Source organism: Rhynchophorus ferrugineus, unplaced genomic scaffold (genome assembly GCF_030347505.1).
Source record: "Rhynchophorus ferrugineus isolate W39M unplaced genomic scaffold, kcgeb_rfMv2 rfM1, whole genome shotgun sequence".
Taxonomy (NCBI): Eukaryota; Metazoa; Arthropoda; class Insecta; order Coleoptera; family Curculionidae; genus Rhynchophorus; species Rhynchophorus ferrugineus.
The window spans coordinates 30,847,282-30,863,800 of record NW_027472580.1 but is presented as its reverse complement, the minus strand read 5'-3'; the positions used below and the strand labels follow the sequence as shown (position 1 = coordinate 30,863,800).

The window sequence follows — 16,519 nt, the reverse complement described above, 5'->3', positions numbered from 1 at the left end:
TTTTTGTTAAGAATATTTTATTCTGCTTTATTTATGTCCCAAAAAATTATACAACTTCTTCATTTAGCTGTGTCTAAGTACAAACTAATTTGTGAAATTTATATGAGCTTCCAGCGGGTATTCACTGGGAAGGAGTTCTGTTCACTGCTTTTCAATATATATGTATATATAACATGTGTAATATGATTTTTTTATTATTACTATTTTCGCTAATAAAAATACGGATACTTCGGACACGTTTTGTGACACAATTTGACATGGCTGTTATCGATAAAGTATATTGCCATGCCACAAATATTTTTTCATCAATTCTAAAGTATTACTCAAATGTATCATACAGAATGTCATAAAACAGGAATAATCATCATTAAATTATGAGTGAAATCAAGTACCAATAATTGAGCCATATAAGCTATTTTAGGTTGCTTGGATTTTTCTTTTTTTTTCAGATTAAATTCGGATGATATTTTTATTTTGTATTCCAGGGCTTTCTTTACATCCTGTTGAGGTCCTCAAAACTGATGTTTGAAAAACAATGTTTAATACTCGCTATTTCTATGATGATTAATATTTGCTCTTAAAGCGCTAACAATATCTTTCAAAACGATACTAAGATATTACATTTTATACTTGCCATAAAGTAAACGGATGAACTTTGATGTACAAATTAAATTGCAAATCATAATAATAAATAAATTATAAGTAAATAATAAGTTATAGTTAATAATTTTATTGAATTTCAATAACTTAATATTCTTATCTCTGTGGTTTTCTTTGATTTAGAATAATCGGTACCTTGTTAGTTGTAGAAACCTAACCACTAGTTAAAAATACCGCCAATCAAAATATTTTTATCCAACTTCCCATTCTATCGTAAACTTTATTTTCAAGTAAGTTTTTATTAATTCTTTATTACGGTCTGTTATAAAGAGAGAATCATTCAAGTTTAACTTGGGCCAGATTAATTTCTTCCAGATTTTAGAAAAGTTTTCGATATGAACGAGCTTGGAAATTGCTAAAGGGCAGATTAAAAAAAACTGTACGGCCACGGACGTTTACTATGAAAATATTAGTCCACTTTGAAGGGTAGGGATTTCAACTATTCATAAATGAAGACCTTTTTTCGCTTAATCACCAAAAAGGTCTTTTTGATAAATATTAAGATTATAACAAAACTTGAAGTTTGCCGGCTTGGTGGCGCAGTGGTAAATGCGATGGGACGGTCCTCCTACTGTTGCGTTAGCCGCGGGTTTGAATCCTGTTGGGGCCTGGTCGTAAATTTATGTTTGCGGTAAAAAAACATGAAAAATTAAAACATTTATATTTTACTTGCAAGAACCTTGTTATGAAATCTGAAATAATATTTTACGTTAATTTCTATTGTACAAGTGGTAATTAAAAAATATGAGTTGTTTTTCTTATATTTCATTGAAGTAAATTACATTTATTGAATAGCAAATAAAAAATTCAATAATGTCATATTACTACTAATTTTATTTAATTCATAGAACTATGCAAACATTTTAAAATGTGACAAACACATTAACATGTACATGTAATCACCCATTAATCGCACTATACTCAACAATCGGGTTCTCGCTTCTTTCTAATAATACTACTTTGTTCTCGACCTAATCTATAAAGTAAAACTCATGAAATACAGTAATTTTAAAAAAGAGTCACTTACCTATGTTATTCTTTAGATAGCAGATGTGTCGTTGCTGTTTCAAGGTGTTACTCCTTCATTTTTTCCAAGATATGTCTCAAATGTGCTTGCTACCTAGTTTATTTTTTACTTTATTATTTGAAAATATACTAGCATAATATTCTCTTATAAGGACAGTGGCTCTTGCATCCAAATCATCTTGTACTGGTAACCTTTTTTTGTCCTACTCCTTAGCCGTTGTGTCTGATATAATTTAAACACAGTTAAGTATTTCACCTTCAAAATAGTAATACAATTTCTAGAATTAATCATCCACCATGCAGTAAACATAAATTCATACCTGTTTATGTTTATGTATTCTGATCTCTATCATTGACGGATGAATTGCCTGATGATTCAATTCATACATTTCGTGCCACAAAATAAAAGTAATATTCTTAATTCTAACTCATAGCGAAATTTCCACATATACATTATTTTCTCTTGAGACTAAATATTTTCGATTATTTTGTAATAATTACAGAAGTGTAAATGTTTGAAATCTTTTATATACGCTTTTAGAAATAAACATTGTTTTTTAGGAAAATAACACGACACATACCGTAGAAAAATCTTTTACAAGACATTTTTTTGGCATGGCATTGCAACGTAAAGTATGCTTATAAACAAAAGAGTACGCGCCCTCCTTACCAAACGATGAAAACCGTCAAATTATTTTTGGAGGAAGAAACTTTCCGAGAGGCGCCACTAGTTGATTTGGATCACCGCCCATCAAAGAGAAATATTCGCCGAACCATGCCGAATTTTCTAATTTCAAATTTCAAACATATTGAAGCACGACACGAGATATATATTAACTAACACTCAGTAAGTTTCCAACCTGATATATACATAGAACAATTGGTGATAAATCTGTAGCGATTGATCGCTATGAACCCATGGGCTACCGTACATACATCAGCGAAAAACCACCAGTTGGCATTGCCCAATGGTTTGGGTAAAGTCAGGGAGAGTTCAAAAGCGTAAAGAACATCCGAACAACAATCCTTCCACAGCCTACGTTTTATCTTTCCGAACACTATTAAGCTTATCCTTAAACTATAATATCGCCCATTCTTCCATGGACCATCTAAAATATAAGGCTAAATAAGTACAGGTAAAAAATAATAGTGCTTCTGCTCCCGTGAATTATCCAACATAATAATAATAGTCAGCGTCCACAAAATTCAACAAGATCTACGTGCTTAATACAACTAGAAGAAATGCTTGAGGAACCCCTCACACACTTGTCAAGTCAATGGTTTCATTTGATAGTTGAAATGGACCAATATATTAACAATCCAATCACCCCATTATAATTCTTAGGCTTACACACGTACACATACAAATTATAGAAGCCTTAAGACAAACTACGGCCTTTCAATATGGAAAAGATTAGAATTTTGAAACTCTTTTTTCAACGATTACAAGTTATAGTGGTTTTTGCTGATACAAATTTTGTTATTTCAAAAATGATGGATATAAAAGGAAGGAGTGTGTTTTGAGATGAATTATTTAGACAATTTTTATTAAGAGCCATTAAAAAAATAATCATTTATTTTAGTCTATAATTTTTTCATTAATTTAATATAACCAATTGTAATTTTTATTAAGTCAATGTCACTACCCTTCCATTTTAGTATGGCCATGTTCTTATCACCTCCCTGACACTCCATCTCCCTTTATCGCTTGCGGTAACTTCCAACTAACAGCCAATTAAACGTCCAGTCAAGTAAAACATCTTCGTTCAATTAAAGACCCCATTCTGTCATAAAATGTATCCTAAGATCAATTATTGTCTGACCTTTATTGCGTCCTAGTATAAATAAGGTCATATAGGAAGTTTCAGTTTGTTCAGATTAATTTTTCCTTCGCCTGCTCCTTGTTCTTTTGGAAAAGTTCTCGGCGTAGAAGTTCCGAAATTAGAGAAGTGTAAATTGAAAAACTTTAATTACAGAAACATTCTAATTGAAGTGACACGTTGTATATAACAAGTCGAAATAAACATAAACTGTTTTAAGTTTAATAAATGTTTATTTTAAGATAAACAAAATTTTACCCTTATTAATTTTTTTTAATCTGAAAATACCTGACAATGCTGTATTGAAGCCTGCTTGGTGGCGCAGTGGTAAAGGCGATGGGACGGTCCTCCTATTGTTGCGATAGTCGCGGGTTCAAATCCTGCTGGGGCACGGTCATAAATTTATGTTTGTGATTGTTTAAAATTTGTGAATGTTCTAGGCAAGAGTGTAAAATGCGACAAGGAAAATGATCCCAGTTACGCCAGTAACCAGGCTGTGAGTAAGACCGGATGTCCTCTGGGATGATTTCTAAAGTTGGTCACTCGCCAGTCGGTAGGCTTAGTGCTGAGGACCGTGGTTCGGAGCCCACGTTAAACTTTATTCCCAGTCCAGATAAACCCATAGTTGGTAAAACGAGAACGAAAAAAATGCTGTATTGATTTGATAAAATTATTCTTTTATTTTAATATTTGTTTCAGGTACTGGATTAATTTTATGAAAATTTATTTAAAATAGTTATAGTTCCGAGAGACAAGGTTTTTCTCAGGCATTATATAATATACATGATATGAAAATATTTACTTTTAATAATAATTACATTGTGATTTTTAATAACTTCCTCCTATTTAAATGTTTAAATTCTTAAATGACGCGTAGCTTATAACTTATTTTCTAGATAATATTTTGAGTATGACGGGTTTCTTAAATGAGGTTTAGTCTAAGACCTATTTCCAGATTATATTCTGAGAATGACGGGTATTTTGTGACAGTAAGAGTACGTTAAATAATGTGATAACACTATATATATATATATATATATATATATATATATATATATATATACTTTAGTCATAAAATTATGCCTTTAATAAAACGTTACGGCAATTTCATCAGAAATGTCTTAAAGATTCAAATATTTAAATATCTAAAGCATGGTTTCAGGGCTCATTATCAGTGATTGTATTGTGGCCGTTCGAATATTTCCTTAGGAGCCTTGGTTGGATTGCATGCCATGCCAAGCAATACATAGTTTCGTATAAACTACATGTATTTAGTAAGTACTATAGCCTATTCAAAACAGCAGTGAACTTACGTCTTCAATATGTGCCTGTCGAAAGTTGTAAATTCGTTTTACATTCAGACAATATTTTCCTTCTCATTTTATTCTATTTAAAAAGAGATAGAATGCTATTTTAGAACAATATAAACTTAAATTCGCCAAAAAGAAATCGTCTTTATGCGAAACGGGTGGCGAATCAAGATCAGCTTGTTGTAATGTAGGATTTAAGTGGTGTAAAGATAACACACGAAGGGCTTTAATGGAAATTCCAGACATTGCTTTTAAAAGAATACAATTTATATATAAAGATATTATATCAATTTGTATATTTAGATGAGACATGGATAATTAAGAATGTTAAAGTTCATGGAAAAAGGTAAACGTTGGACTAACTATCGATTAAGTTTTGTTAGTCATAACCTTTATTAATAATTAATTGCAGACATAGAGTTCTTCATGCTGGAAGCAGGAATTGTTTTATTCCTGGTGCAGAATTAGTGTTTTCCTCTAAGTTCAAGGGTGACTACCATGGATGAACCATAACTTGTTTTCGCAGTGGTTTGAAAATCAGGTTTAAAAGAATTTGGAGGAACCATCAGTTATTGTTATGGACAATGTACTGTAGCATAGTACACTAGTGGAGAATATCCCAACAAGTGCATCAGCAAAAGTTGCAATTATTTGTTTAGAAATAAGTCTGGGAAAAGATACATGGTAGATAAGATTGCTGAACTTTATGGCCACAGAGTATTAGTCTTCCTCACTATAACTGAATATTTAATCCAATTGTGTTGATATGTGGTATTGTAAAGAATTATTATGATAGACATTCAGGTCGAGAAGGATATTGAAACCAGAATTATCTGGATCTATGGAAAGAAGCATTGTAGTCATAACACCTTCGGTTCGGATAAGCTCGATCAGACACAATTTTTGATAGACTGTAAATTTGCAGCTGTATATTCGCTTGAATAGTGACTCTAAATGTTTCAGTGGTTGCATAAAAATTTATGAATGTTGGTTTATTATTCAATGCTGATATTTACCAAGACACGACAATGAAACAGAAAACAACTAAAGGTCAGTATAGAATTAATAAACTCTAACTGTAGGAAATTGTATTATAGAGTGTGAGAGCTTTATATGCATGTATGTTATTGCTCAGAATATACATGAACGTTTGGTTAAAATGTATAAGGTGAGAAATAATACTAAGTGTTTTGTAGATATGGCAAATGCATTAAGAAGAATGCAGTGGTTAAATCTAGGTTTACCAAGAAAGATGTAAGAGTGCAGTTAAACTAAGGAGAAATATAGTAATATAAAAATGACTCTATAAGGAAAAATTGCATTGAAGAGAGTAAGAACTAAGCGTAAAAGGCAAATATGCTTCATAATGAAAGCAATATACATTACTTAGATATGCAATTGTTAACTAGGTTGGCCTTTGGGCTAGTGAGGAAAAAAGTTTAATGTAAATATAGTAAAACAACTCTAACCTATAAATTATTGTGTCTGTATAATCAATTATAGTTTTAACTTCTTCGATAATATATGCAGTAGATGTACTATAACGTTAATTAGATAATGTAAATAAATTATATTAGACAAGATTTTTGTATCATTATTTTATTTAGATTATATTTTTGTTATATATCAAAATCAAAATATACTAAAACTCAGAGTTGACGCAGCAACATTGTGACGTTTTGGCGTCATCAATTTAGATAACGTGGGTTCATTGCTGTTTTGAATTGACTATATCTACATAATTACTAACACGCTTCTTTCAAAAATATAAGACACCTCAGTGAATACCTGGAATTTCAAATGCTTCCAAGCTCTACAGCATGCCTTTCTACCCCCTAAAATTATCTATCCTAATAATTTTACCAAGTCATTACTTTCATTGAACATACCCTGTTAAACACACTGTCCCATATCATTTAGTTGTTACTCCTTGCTGCAGTCCCTTTGAATATACTCTTTGTGTTCTGTCTACAACTTTAGTTTCGTTCAGTGTTTATCTGGAATAAACCTACTTGCCTAACGTGGGCTTTGATCCACCGTCCAAATCCAGGCCATCTCAGAAAATATTCGGTCTAACTCAGCCTGGTTTCTCTCGTAGCTGTGATCATTTTTCTTGTCGCATTTTATATTCTTGTCTTTTAGTTAACAATTATAAACCAATAGAAATCTAAATTTGCATCCATGCCGCTGCGGGATTCGAACTCCCGACTATCGCATCAATGAGAGGGCCATTATATCTTTTCGACCACTGCGCCAACTGTGCTATCTTTAGAATATTTTTAAGTAAGTATGTAGAGAATGTAACCAAATCTTAAATATAATTAATAATTTTACTACAATATAAAAAATAATAAATCCCTATGCGTGCGATTATGCACATATGTTTAATAAACTTAACAGCTTAGAAGAAAATGGTTACTTATTGGTTGCTTACCATACTTGTCTTGCCATAAGACAGAACTCAAAATAATTTTTCATTCGGACGGGTTAAAACATTGAGATATTAATTTCTCATCTAGACTTTTTTAATCAGTTACGTATTATTTTATAGTAGTTAATTATAGTCACTTTTATTTTTGATAATTTTATGAAATATTTGGTTTCATCCAACGAAAGAAAGTCCCATAAGTAAACGAGCAATAAAATTTCAAAATTTGTTTTGCACACGAGTATAAAAAAACGAGCAATATTTAAATTCTTAAAATTAATTTAATTTAAATAATGTAGGTATAATAATGTAGGTGTTTTTGTTCATTCTTCGAATTTCTTAAAATAATTATTTAAAGGCTGCAATTAAATCATGGCTTATTAAAATGTTTGATAGATAAAGAAGATATATATTGCCCTATGACTACAATTGTACCCATTAACCAATAGTAGTTTGAGGAAACAAATTTGTAAATAAAATAAAATATGTAAAACCCGTATAAAATGATAATAATAATTACTATTATATTAGCGTTTTAGATGTAAATTTGATTGTTTTCAATATATCTGAAGTATTTTTTGTATTTGTAGATAATGTATATGAATAAATCTAAAATATTAAGTAAATAAATTTTCCCCAAGTTAGCATTTTTTCTCTTGTTACGAATCAGTTATTATTTTTTTGAGGATCAAGAAATATTTTGATGGGTAAATTCTAAAATTAAGCAAAATTTCAAAGTTATGACCTTTTCCCTTCGTTACGGATATTTTAGACGAGTTTAAAAATAATGAGGTTTATTAAAAGACCACAAACCAGAAAAATGATTTTGGGAGAAGACAAAGTAAAAAAAATAAATTATTCGTTTTTATAATGATTATTAAGTAACTTTTAATCTAATTAGATACAAAAATGTATTTTGGAGGTTTTAGTATAAGATACTGTTGCTACTGTAAGTTTTTTACAAAGTATAAATACTTTTTAATATTTTCAAATTACAAAACATTTTAATACAGCATACCATATTTTTAAATGTTTGGAGTAATATTTGAAGCCATGGTAATTCCAAAATTAAATTTTATGCATTCTAATTTCAACTAGTATACTGTAGCGACCTTGAGCATGTCGAATTTTACATCGTGGAATAACGGTCTACAAAATACCCAGAAATATAATCCCAGATGTTGAACACGGGCGGGGTGCCAACTGGCACCCGACAACGAATAGCTGGCGGCAACCCCGACACGTTTATCTGGGATATTATTGAAGGGTATTTCGGTCATTCAATGCTCAACCCTCGTTTGGTTTAGACGTGCCACCATCGACTGCCCAAGCCTCGTCTTCAGGTAACTCCGCTGCCATCCGTTTTATTTATTTGTATTTTCACATTTTTTATTTTGCCAATAAATAACGGTCACATTATGTAAACACCACTGTTTCATTTCGATTTACCTCCATTCACCGAGCCACATCATTTGCCCTAAAATACCATTAGATATAGTGGAGTAATTAAAATTTTGGTCAAGACGTTATGTTGGTGCTATATTAGTTAATTAATAAATTATTAATAAACATGAAATATATATGTACTATTTACATATTTAATTGAAATGAATCCTCCAAAGAGGTATTCTAGCCTATACATTTTGAACAATATGTTCTTAAGAGGAATTTTTAATTTTTTTTTTACTATATTTTTCGAGACGGTTAGTTAATATGATATCTGAAGACTTCTTCAACTGATCAATTGGAAAATAGGTATTTCTCTACATATTCATCAATTGTAGCAAAATTTGTTTTTTACTATTCTTATTTGAAATTTGAAAATGATAAAAAATATCTCGGTTTTTTCGAACACCTGCAATTTGGAGAAAAAAGATTGTCTGACCTTTAAACGATAGTAGCAGTTGTCAAGATTCAAAATCTTTTTTTTGTTTCAGATTATTAGGAAGGTTGCAATCGGTTTAAAGAAGAAGTACCATTTAATTTAACATCCCTTACCTAATTTTTAATTTTTTCCCCTTTTTTCTTTTGTTAATTCCTTAAACAAAAAGAGTTAATTACCTTGGTCAAAAAAATTGGTGCTGTTAGCTCTCCAGGCTTCTCTCAATATTTGATTATCGACCTGCAAGATATTATTTAGGCATAATATACATGATATTGTCTTGGAAAAGGAGATATTCAGTTAAGATGTCATAAGATTGCAAGACGTTGAGCACAAATATGCTATTTCATTTAGATTAATATGATTTGCAAGGGACGTTTGGAAAACAATATTACAAATCAAAGCAAAAAGGAAACAGACAGCGATGTCATAGTTCACATGAACACACATAGACACACTATACACTTTTTCATAAATCGAAATTAATAAATAAATTAATAAAAACTTAAGATGAGATGATGACTCAAAAAAACAACTCTGGTTATGAGTGATTAAATAAGTGATGAAAGCTCAAAGGAAAAATAAAGTTGACAAATGTGAATCGATAAATCCTAATAGGGTCGAAGTCGGGAAGAGAGGAAGGCAGTTAAGTGTAACATGAATTAACATTAAAAAAAGTCTAATTGGTAGTGTTTTCATTCGAGAACCGCTGATAATGAAAAATGGATTACTATTAAGATGCGAAGAAGATTCAATTCTTGGAAAGAAATGTGAGCTGCTCGATGTGGATCAAACCATAATTTCGCCTAGCTACTATCAATAATTAATACGATTTTATCACTAGTCACCAATTATATGATCACACTAACTGTGACTACACTATATATCACACTAACTGTGACATATGTAGAGTTCTGATGACGATTTGTAATTTTTCTGGCAATACTATAATACCATCACCGCAGAAAACAAGATTTTAGGGCGAAAAGCTGAACTAAGTCATTTTCACAATCTTCTATTGATGCCAGTTTAAACTATAAAGGGAGTTCTATAAAGCAGCAGATTCTGGAACGAATTGTAGACGAGTAAAGTAGACAGTCCGATCTTTCTCATTTTCTGCCTACTAGGTAAATATCTATGTTGTATGGTATTTAAGGGATCAAATATATACCTCTGCATTAAGTCTAATTAGTTTCAAAAGTGTTATGATTATCTTATTAATGATTATTTTGGTTTCATGTCGTTTACTATATTATTTTCAAAGTATGATTATATTATATTTGCTTAATATAAAGATAATAGGTACAAATTATCTTCAAACGATAAAAGATATTTCTATACATTAAAACAAATTAGTTCGAAAAGTGTTATAATTATCTTATAAATGATTATTTTGTTTTCACGTCATTTTTACCCCAAAAGTTTTAATTATTTTGCGTAAAATATGAACCATTATTTTACAGTAAATTAATATCAGTTTTAATTTTGATATTAGGTGTTACGGCCCCATCATTAACTTTAATACAGTTTCGCCAAACTCGTAATTAATAGTCATTACGCAGAATAGAGTGGTTTGTATATATAATATTATATCGGATCCACCCAACAAAAATTGGATTTAGTTATGGTTCAAATTTGTTAGAAACATTTCAGTTTTTATCAAACTATATTAACCGTTTAGTTTTTTTTTATAGATAAACTTGTTGTACATGTTGAGAGATAAATTTTATTGAGCAAACTCGGAATTGATTCATACATTTTACAAAATTATTTCATTTTATTTTATGCTCTGCTGTCATCAGTTGTCATCATTGTTTATATCAATCAGTAGGTTTATTGTTTATAATACATCAGTATTGTTTTATAATTTCTTTTGTTTTAAGATCAAATGACTCAAAATATAGCACATATTTGCAAAAATCATCAGCATTTCAGTGAGTGTATTTTATTAGCATATAAAAACAGAGATGGCGGTCTGGAATCAAAACTCCTACGTCTATCAATACGTCAATGAAGTTTAAACCAAGTTGTAAATTATCCGAAACAATTTTTGAATTCACTTGATTTTGAAAAATAGACTTTGAAATCCAGATTTTCAGTGGAAAACATAGTAAACAATATCATCGAAGTTGAATTTTTAAAAAATTGTGTAAAATTGTATAATACTACTAGGCATCCAAATAATTCTGATATATTTATTGGATTATAAATCCTGGCAGTATGCTTTTTTAATATGCATTTGCAACGACGCCAAACTTAAGTGGTTGTAGAAGGTTCAAGAAAATGTAATGATTGCTTGGATGATGATTCGAATAAACACTGTACTATAAATATTTATTGTAGAAGCATTGTCAGCGCCCCGTGGTACATTAGAAATGAGATTTCAAGAACGTCGAACTACTACAACTGCTCGTTAGACCCCAATTGGACCCGGAAGTTGAAGAGACAAAAATATATATTGAGTGTACTAATGGCAGTGCATCAATCAATGTTATGTTGTAAATTAATTTTAAAGAATTTACAACAGATGGTGTTAATAATAGGTTAATTGAAAAGTCCACAGCCTACCATAGTAAAACACATTTTTCAGACAATTTTTTTATTCAACATAATTCCTCTCAAGGGTGATACACTGATTATAGCAACCCTCCAACTTTTCGATACCATTTTTGTAGTACGATTTGTCCATTGCTTCAAAATAGACCTCAGTTTCGGGGATCAACTCTTTATTCGACGGAAATGTCTTCCCAGCGAGCATTCTTTTGAGATCTGAAAACAGGAAATAGTCGCTGGAGGCCAGATCTGGAGAACACGGTGGATAAGGAAGCAATTTGAAGTCAAATTCATGGATTTTTCCCATCGTTTTCACTGACTTGTGACACGGTGCATTGTCTTGGTGCAGCAGCACTTTCTTTTTCTTCAAATGCAGCCGTTTTTCGGCGATTTTGTCTTTCAAACGGCCCAATAACACTACGTAATAGTCGCTGTTGATGGTCCTTCTTTTTCAAGGTGTTCAATGAAAATTAGTCCATGCGCATCCCAAAATACAAATGCCATAACCTTTCCAGCCGACTGTTGCATTTTCCCACGCTTTGGAGCAGATTCATCTGTGTGCAGTTCACTCGGATGATTGTCGATTGGACTTCGAATTGAAATGATGGAGCCATGTTTCCTCCATTGTCACATATCGACGCAAAAACTCGGGTTTATTACGCTTGATCATCTTGCATCAAGCACTACTCCGAATCAACTCGTCGTTGATTTTGGCCAAAAGTGAGCTCGCGCGGCACCCACTTTGCACGCAGCTTTCTCATACCCAAATATTCGTGAATGATATGATGTACACGTTCAGTTGATATATTTAGAGTGTCTGCTATTTCATTCAATTTCAATTTACGGTCATTCAAAATCATTTTGTTGATTTTTTTAATGTTTTCGTCGGTAACAATCTTTTTTGGGTGTCCATTGCGTTCACCGTCTTCGGTGCTCATTTCACCACGTCTAAATGTAGCACACCAATCCTTATTTTTTTTTAATTTTATCTATTTTATTCACAATAACAAAAATTGCTTCACTCATAATGCTATAATTCACAAACTAATGATCCGACAGCTGTTAAATTTATACGCGCATCTTTGGAAGGTTAGAGCTAACTAAAAAACATATGGATTTAATTCTAGTAGCGTCATCTATGTGTCAGGCCAGGGACATTTCAATTGACCTGTTATGTATTAAATCATTTTGTATTTTGCCTTTATTATTTGCATATGTTGAAGTCTCACTTTTAATCTCACTGATTTCGTCGAAGTGTGAACAACAATTTTTTTCAGTGCTTTCAATATTTCTGAACTTGTTCTGAATAAATTGCATTTCTGGAGAGTTTTAGTTTTTACTTCAATTGAAGAGAAAAGCTAATGAATGTATGCTGAGCGAAGCTTATAGAAATCATGCTCTATCTATTTAAATATGTGAATTATAATTTCGACGTTTAAAAGTGATGGTTTTGACACCGAAGTAAAAAAGTATCCTGAACAATCAAAAAATATTTTTAAAAAATGAAGATTGAAGATGAAATTACCGTTTATATTTGGTTCCCATCCGTGTGTCGATTACTGAATAGCGCCAAACATGGGAAAAAAGGAGTGGTGCTAAGACGGACGAAAGAAGCGGTAATTGATTGGACATTCAATAAAAATGAACTTTAAATTAAAAAAGTCCTTTAAAACTAGAGTTTAAAAAATAATGAGGAAACGTTACTAGACAGTACTAGAATAACTAGTTGTAATATGTGCACCATAACTTTTAAATAACAAAATTTCAATGATTATTAATTAACAAGGCTCATATATAATCACTTCAAGTATGTTGAATATATTTTATAAATCCATGCTTCTCGCATGATAAACTCTATGTATACTTAGAATGTAAATACTCTAATAGTTTTCTACTGCATTACAATACATATGGGGTACATTTAGTATTAAATAAAAGTATTCTTTCTCGTAAGAGAACATTTTCAAAAAGTTAGTCGGTTTTCGCAGCACGTATTCCGTTGTAAACAGTGCTAGAAAACTTTATTTTTGAAAGTTGACTGATATTTATATTTTGAACATGTTGATTTAAGAACAATGATTTTAAGATAAGTTAAAAAGACAGATTGTTTACTCAATGAGCATCCAAAGAAATTATTCAACGAAGCTTAACAATGTGTTGCTCTATTCAAGAATATTTTCAAACATATTGAAATATTTGACAAAATACAAAGGAAACCTTATTACTGCGAAAATCGTAGCCAGATAAATATATCTATCGGTTCAGAAACATGAAAACAACGTATCAACGTAAAGCCAAATCACAGGAAAATAAAATTTAGAACCAGATATACAGTATATGGGAGATTTAATATCAAAGAAAGTAACGCTGCATAAAAGCCTAGCGAAATTTCATTACGCGAAATTCTAAACCAATTAATTAAAAACAAAACTTAGTTTAGCTTGAACTACCACAAAAGCCTGAATGTGTGTTTAACTCGTACTTAAAATAATCCGGAAGCTGCTTTAGCAGCCCGTTATAAACTAGTCGGTTTTATGCAGCTTCAGTTTCAGAACTTCCAGATTATTTACTTCAGTCTAATACCGCTGCTTATATCGACAAAACATTTTCGAAGCTCCATACTATATACTAAACATAATGGTTAAATAAAGATTTTAATACTCAATATCATTTTAAAAAAAATAACTGATATTGGTCAATTACGCCTGTTCGTGATCCAACTTACAATTTATAGGAATAGAAAAATCTGATTATATATACAATATATATTTGTCATCAAAATGTTAATGATGTTTTACTTAAATGGAATGCTTGATTGATAGAACGCCTGTGTATATATTTCCAGTACACATCAGGCGATAATCAGTGGATAGTTATTGCTATATAATATTTAAAAATAATTCCAATAATTCTAAACAATTCATAAAAACATCCAAAACAAACAAGATACACGAACGCTCAATAGTAGTGTGGCGACCTCCACGACCCTTAGGCCACCACGAATTCACCACCAGCAAGCACAAAGGTTGGCAAGGCCGGTGGATTGGTACCATGCAGTTCCAGGCTTTAAAAGACCATCACGAAGACGTCTCGTTCTCTTTTCTTTTCTCCGTCCCCTTGTAACAGTACCACTTCCACAGCGCTACCGTACTTCCTCTACCTAATCTAATATCCTGTCAATTCTCCCGTCGACCGCATGTATCAATCATAAGTTATAATAAACAACTTTGATTCAACCAGTGTTTTTAGTTCCCATGCAAATTCCTTCCAAAAATAGTAGTGAGTGTTCTGACAAATAATCGCAGCGGCAGCCACACATTTCAACCGACTGACCGACCCGACCAACATTCCTACAATTGGTGACCCCGACGTGATTAAAGTGCCTAACAGGTAAATCAACTCAACATAAGGCATTAGACAGGTGCTTGATACGTGCATGGAAGGATAGCACGAGGAACGGAACCCATCAAAATCACATGGTCGACGACATCCCACGAGACTAGCCTGATGGACGAAAACCACAGAAGCCCACCATGTATATCAACACATGAACACCCTCGCATCACGAAACGGGACACGTAATACATTTACAGATACCCTCAAACAAAGCTAAACGCCCCAAGACGAACGACGTCCTGCTCCGATGGCAGCTGATTCCGTAAAACTCCTCGCTCAGGTTGGTATCCCCATCTCATCAGCAGTCCCCGGGCGTTTGTTTGCGTGATTGCGGGTGCACTCTAGAACCTGCACCACATAGAGGTACGTTCCACGGCAGTTCCACTAGGAGGGGAGTTATGTGGCGACCTCCGCGACCCTTAGGCCACCACGAATTCACCACCAACAAGCACAAAGGTTGGCAACGCCGGTGGATTGGTACCATGCAGTTCCAGGCGATAAAAGACCATCACGACGGCGTCTCGTTCTCTTTTCTTTTCTCCGTCCCCTAGTAACAGTACCACTTCCACAGCGCTACCGTACTTCCTCTACCTAACGTAATATCCTGTCAATTCTCCCGTCGACCACATGTATCAATCATAAGTTAAAATAAACAACTTTGATTCAACCAGTGTTTTAGTTACCGTGCAAATTCCTTCCAAATATAGTAGTGAGTGTTCTGACAAATAATCGCAGCGGCAGCCACACATTTCGACCGACCGACCGACCCAACGAACATTCCTACAGTAGTATATCGTTTTGGCTCTGCTCCTTGTTAACTTTTTAGTTCACAAATATCTTTACTAAATTTATATTTTAATAATATTATTAAAAAATCTGATTGAACACTTATTATGGGTATTATTATTTTAATATCATCGTAAAATGGTTGTAACGCGCGTAACGTTTACATTAACGAACAAAAACTTTTAAAACGAACAAAGAAAACAGAGTTATTACTTGGATGTACTCTTAATGGTAATAACTTACTTTTTTACTGGACCTCCTATGATATCTTCCCGGATGTAGCATGCAATAGTATCTATCCATTGCCATACAAATTAGAATCACAGCGCTCTGTTGACTTATGGCTCCTCGCAGCAATGCCTGTAAATAGAAATTTATTACATTCTTCAAAATAATCTCGACACATACAAATAAATAAAATTGAGTGACTGATTAAAATTGGAAATAGTTTGCTCAATGTGTTAATTGTAATCATGAAGTAAAAAACCTATTGTAATGTAAAATTATAAACTTAAGCAAAAACCCAAAGACAGGGCGTAGTCTGTTATATGCTACACGGTCCAATACAAATATTCAAAACATCAATTCAATAACAGGTTAAGACGTATATTACTGTAGCGACCTTGAGGCATGTCGAATTTTACATTGTGGAATAACG

The 16,519-nt window shown here is 32.2% G+C and overlaps 1 protein-coding gene across 1 annotated transcript in view; it reads right to left on the bottom strand.

Moving 5' to 3' along the window:
- Positions 1-16,204, bottom strand: part of LOC143206677 (uncharacterized) — a 209,396-nt gene extending 193,192 nt beyond the window's left edge. The window contains exon 1 of the mRNA XM_076419334.1: positions 16,105-16,204. Within this exon, the coding sequence (XP_076275449.1) occupies positions 16,105-16,170 (66 nt within the window). The 5' untranslated portion in view covers positions 16,171-16,204. The remainder of the gene's footprint in view (positions 1-16,104) is intronic.
- Positions 16,205-16,519: the final 315 nt, after the last annotated feature.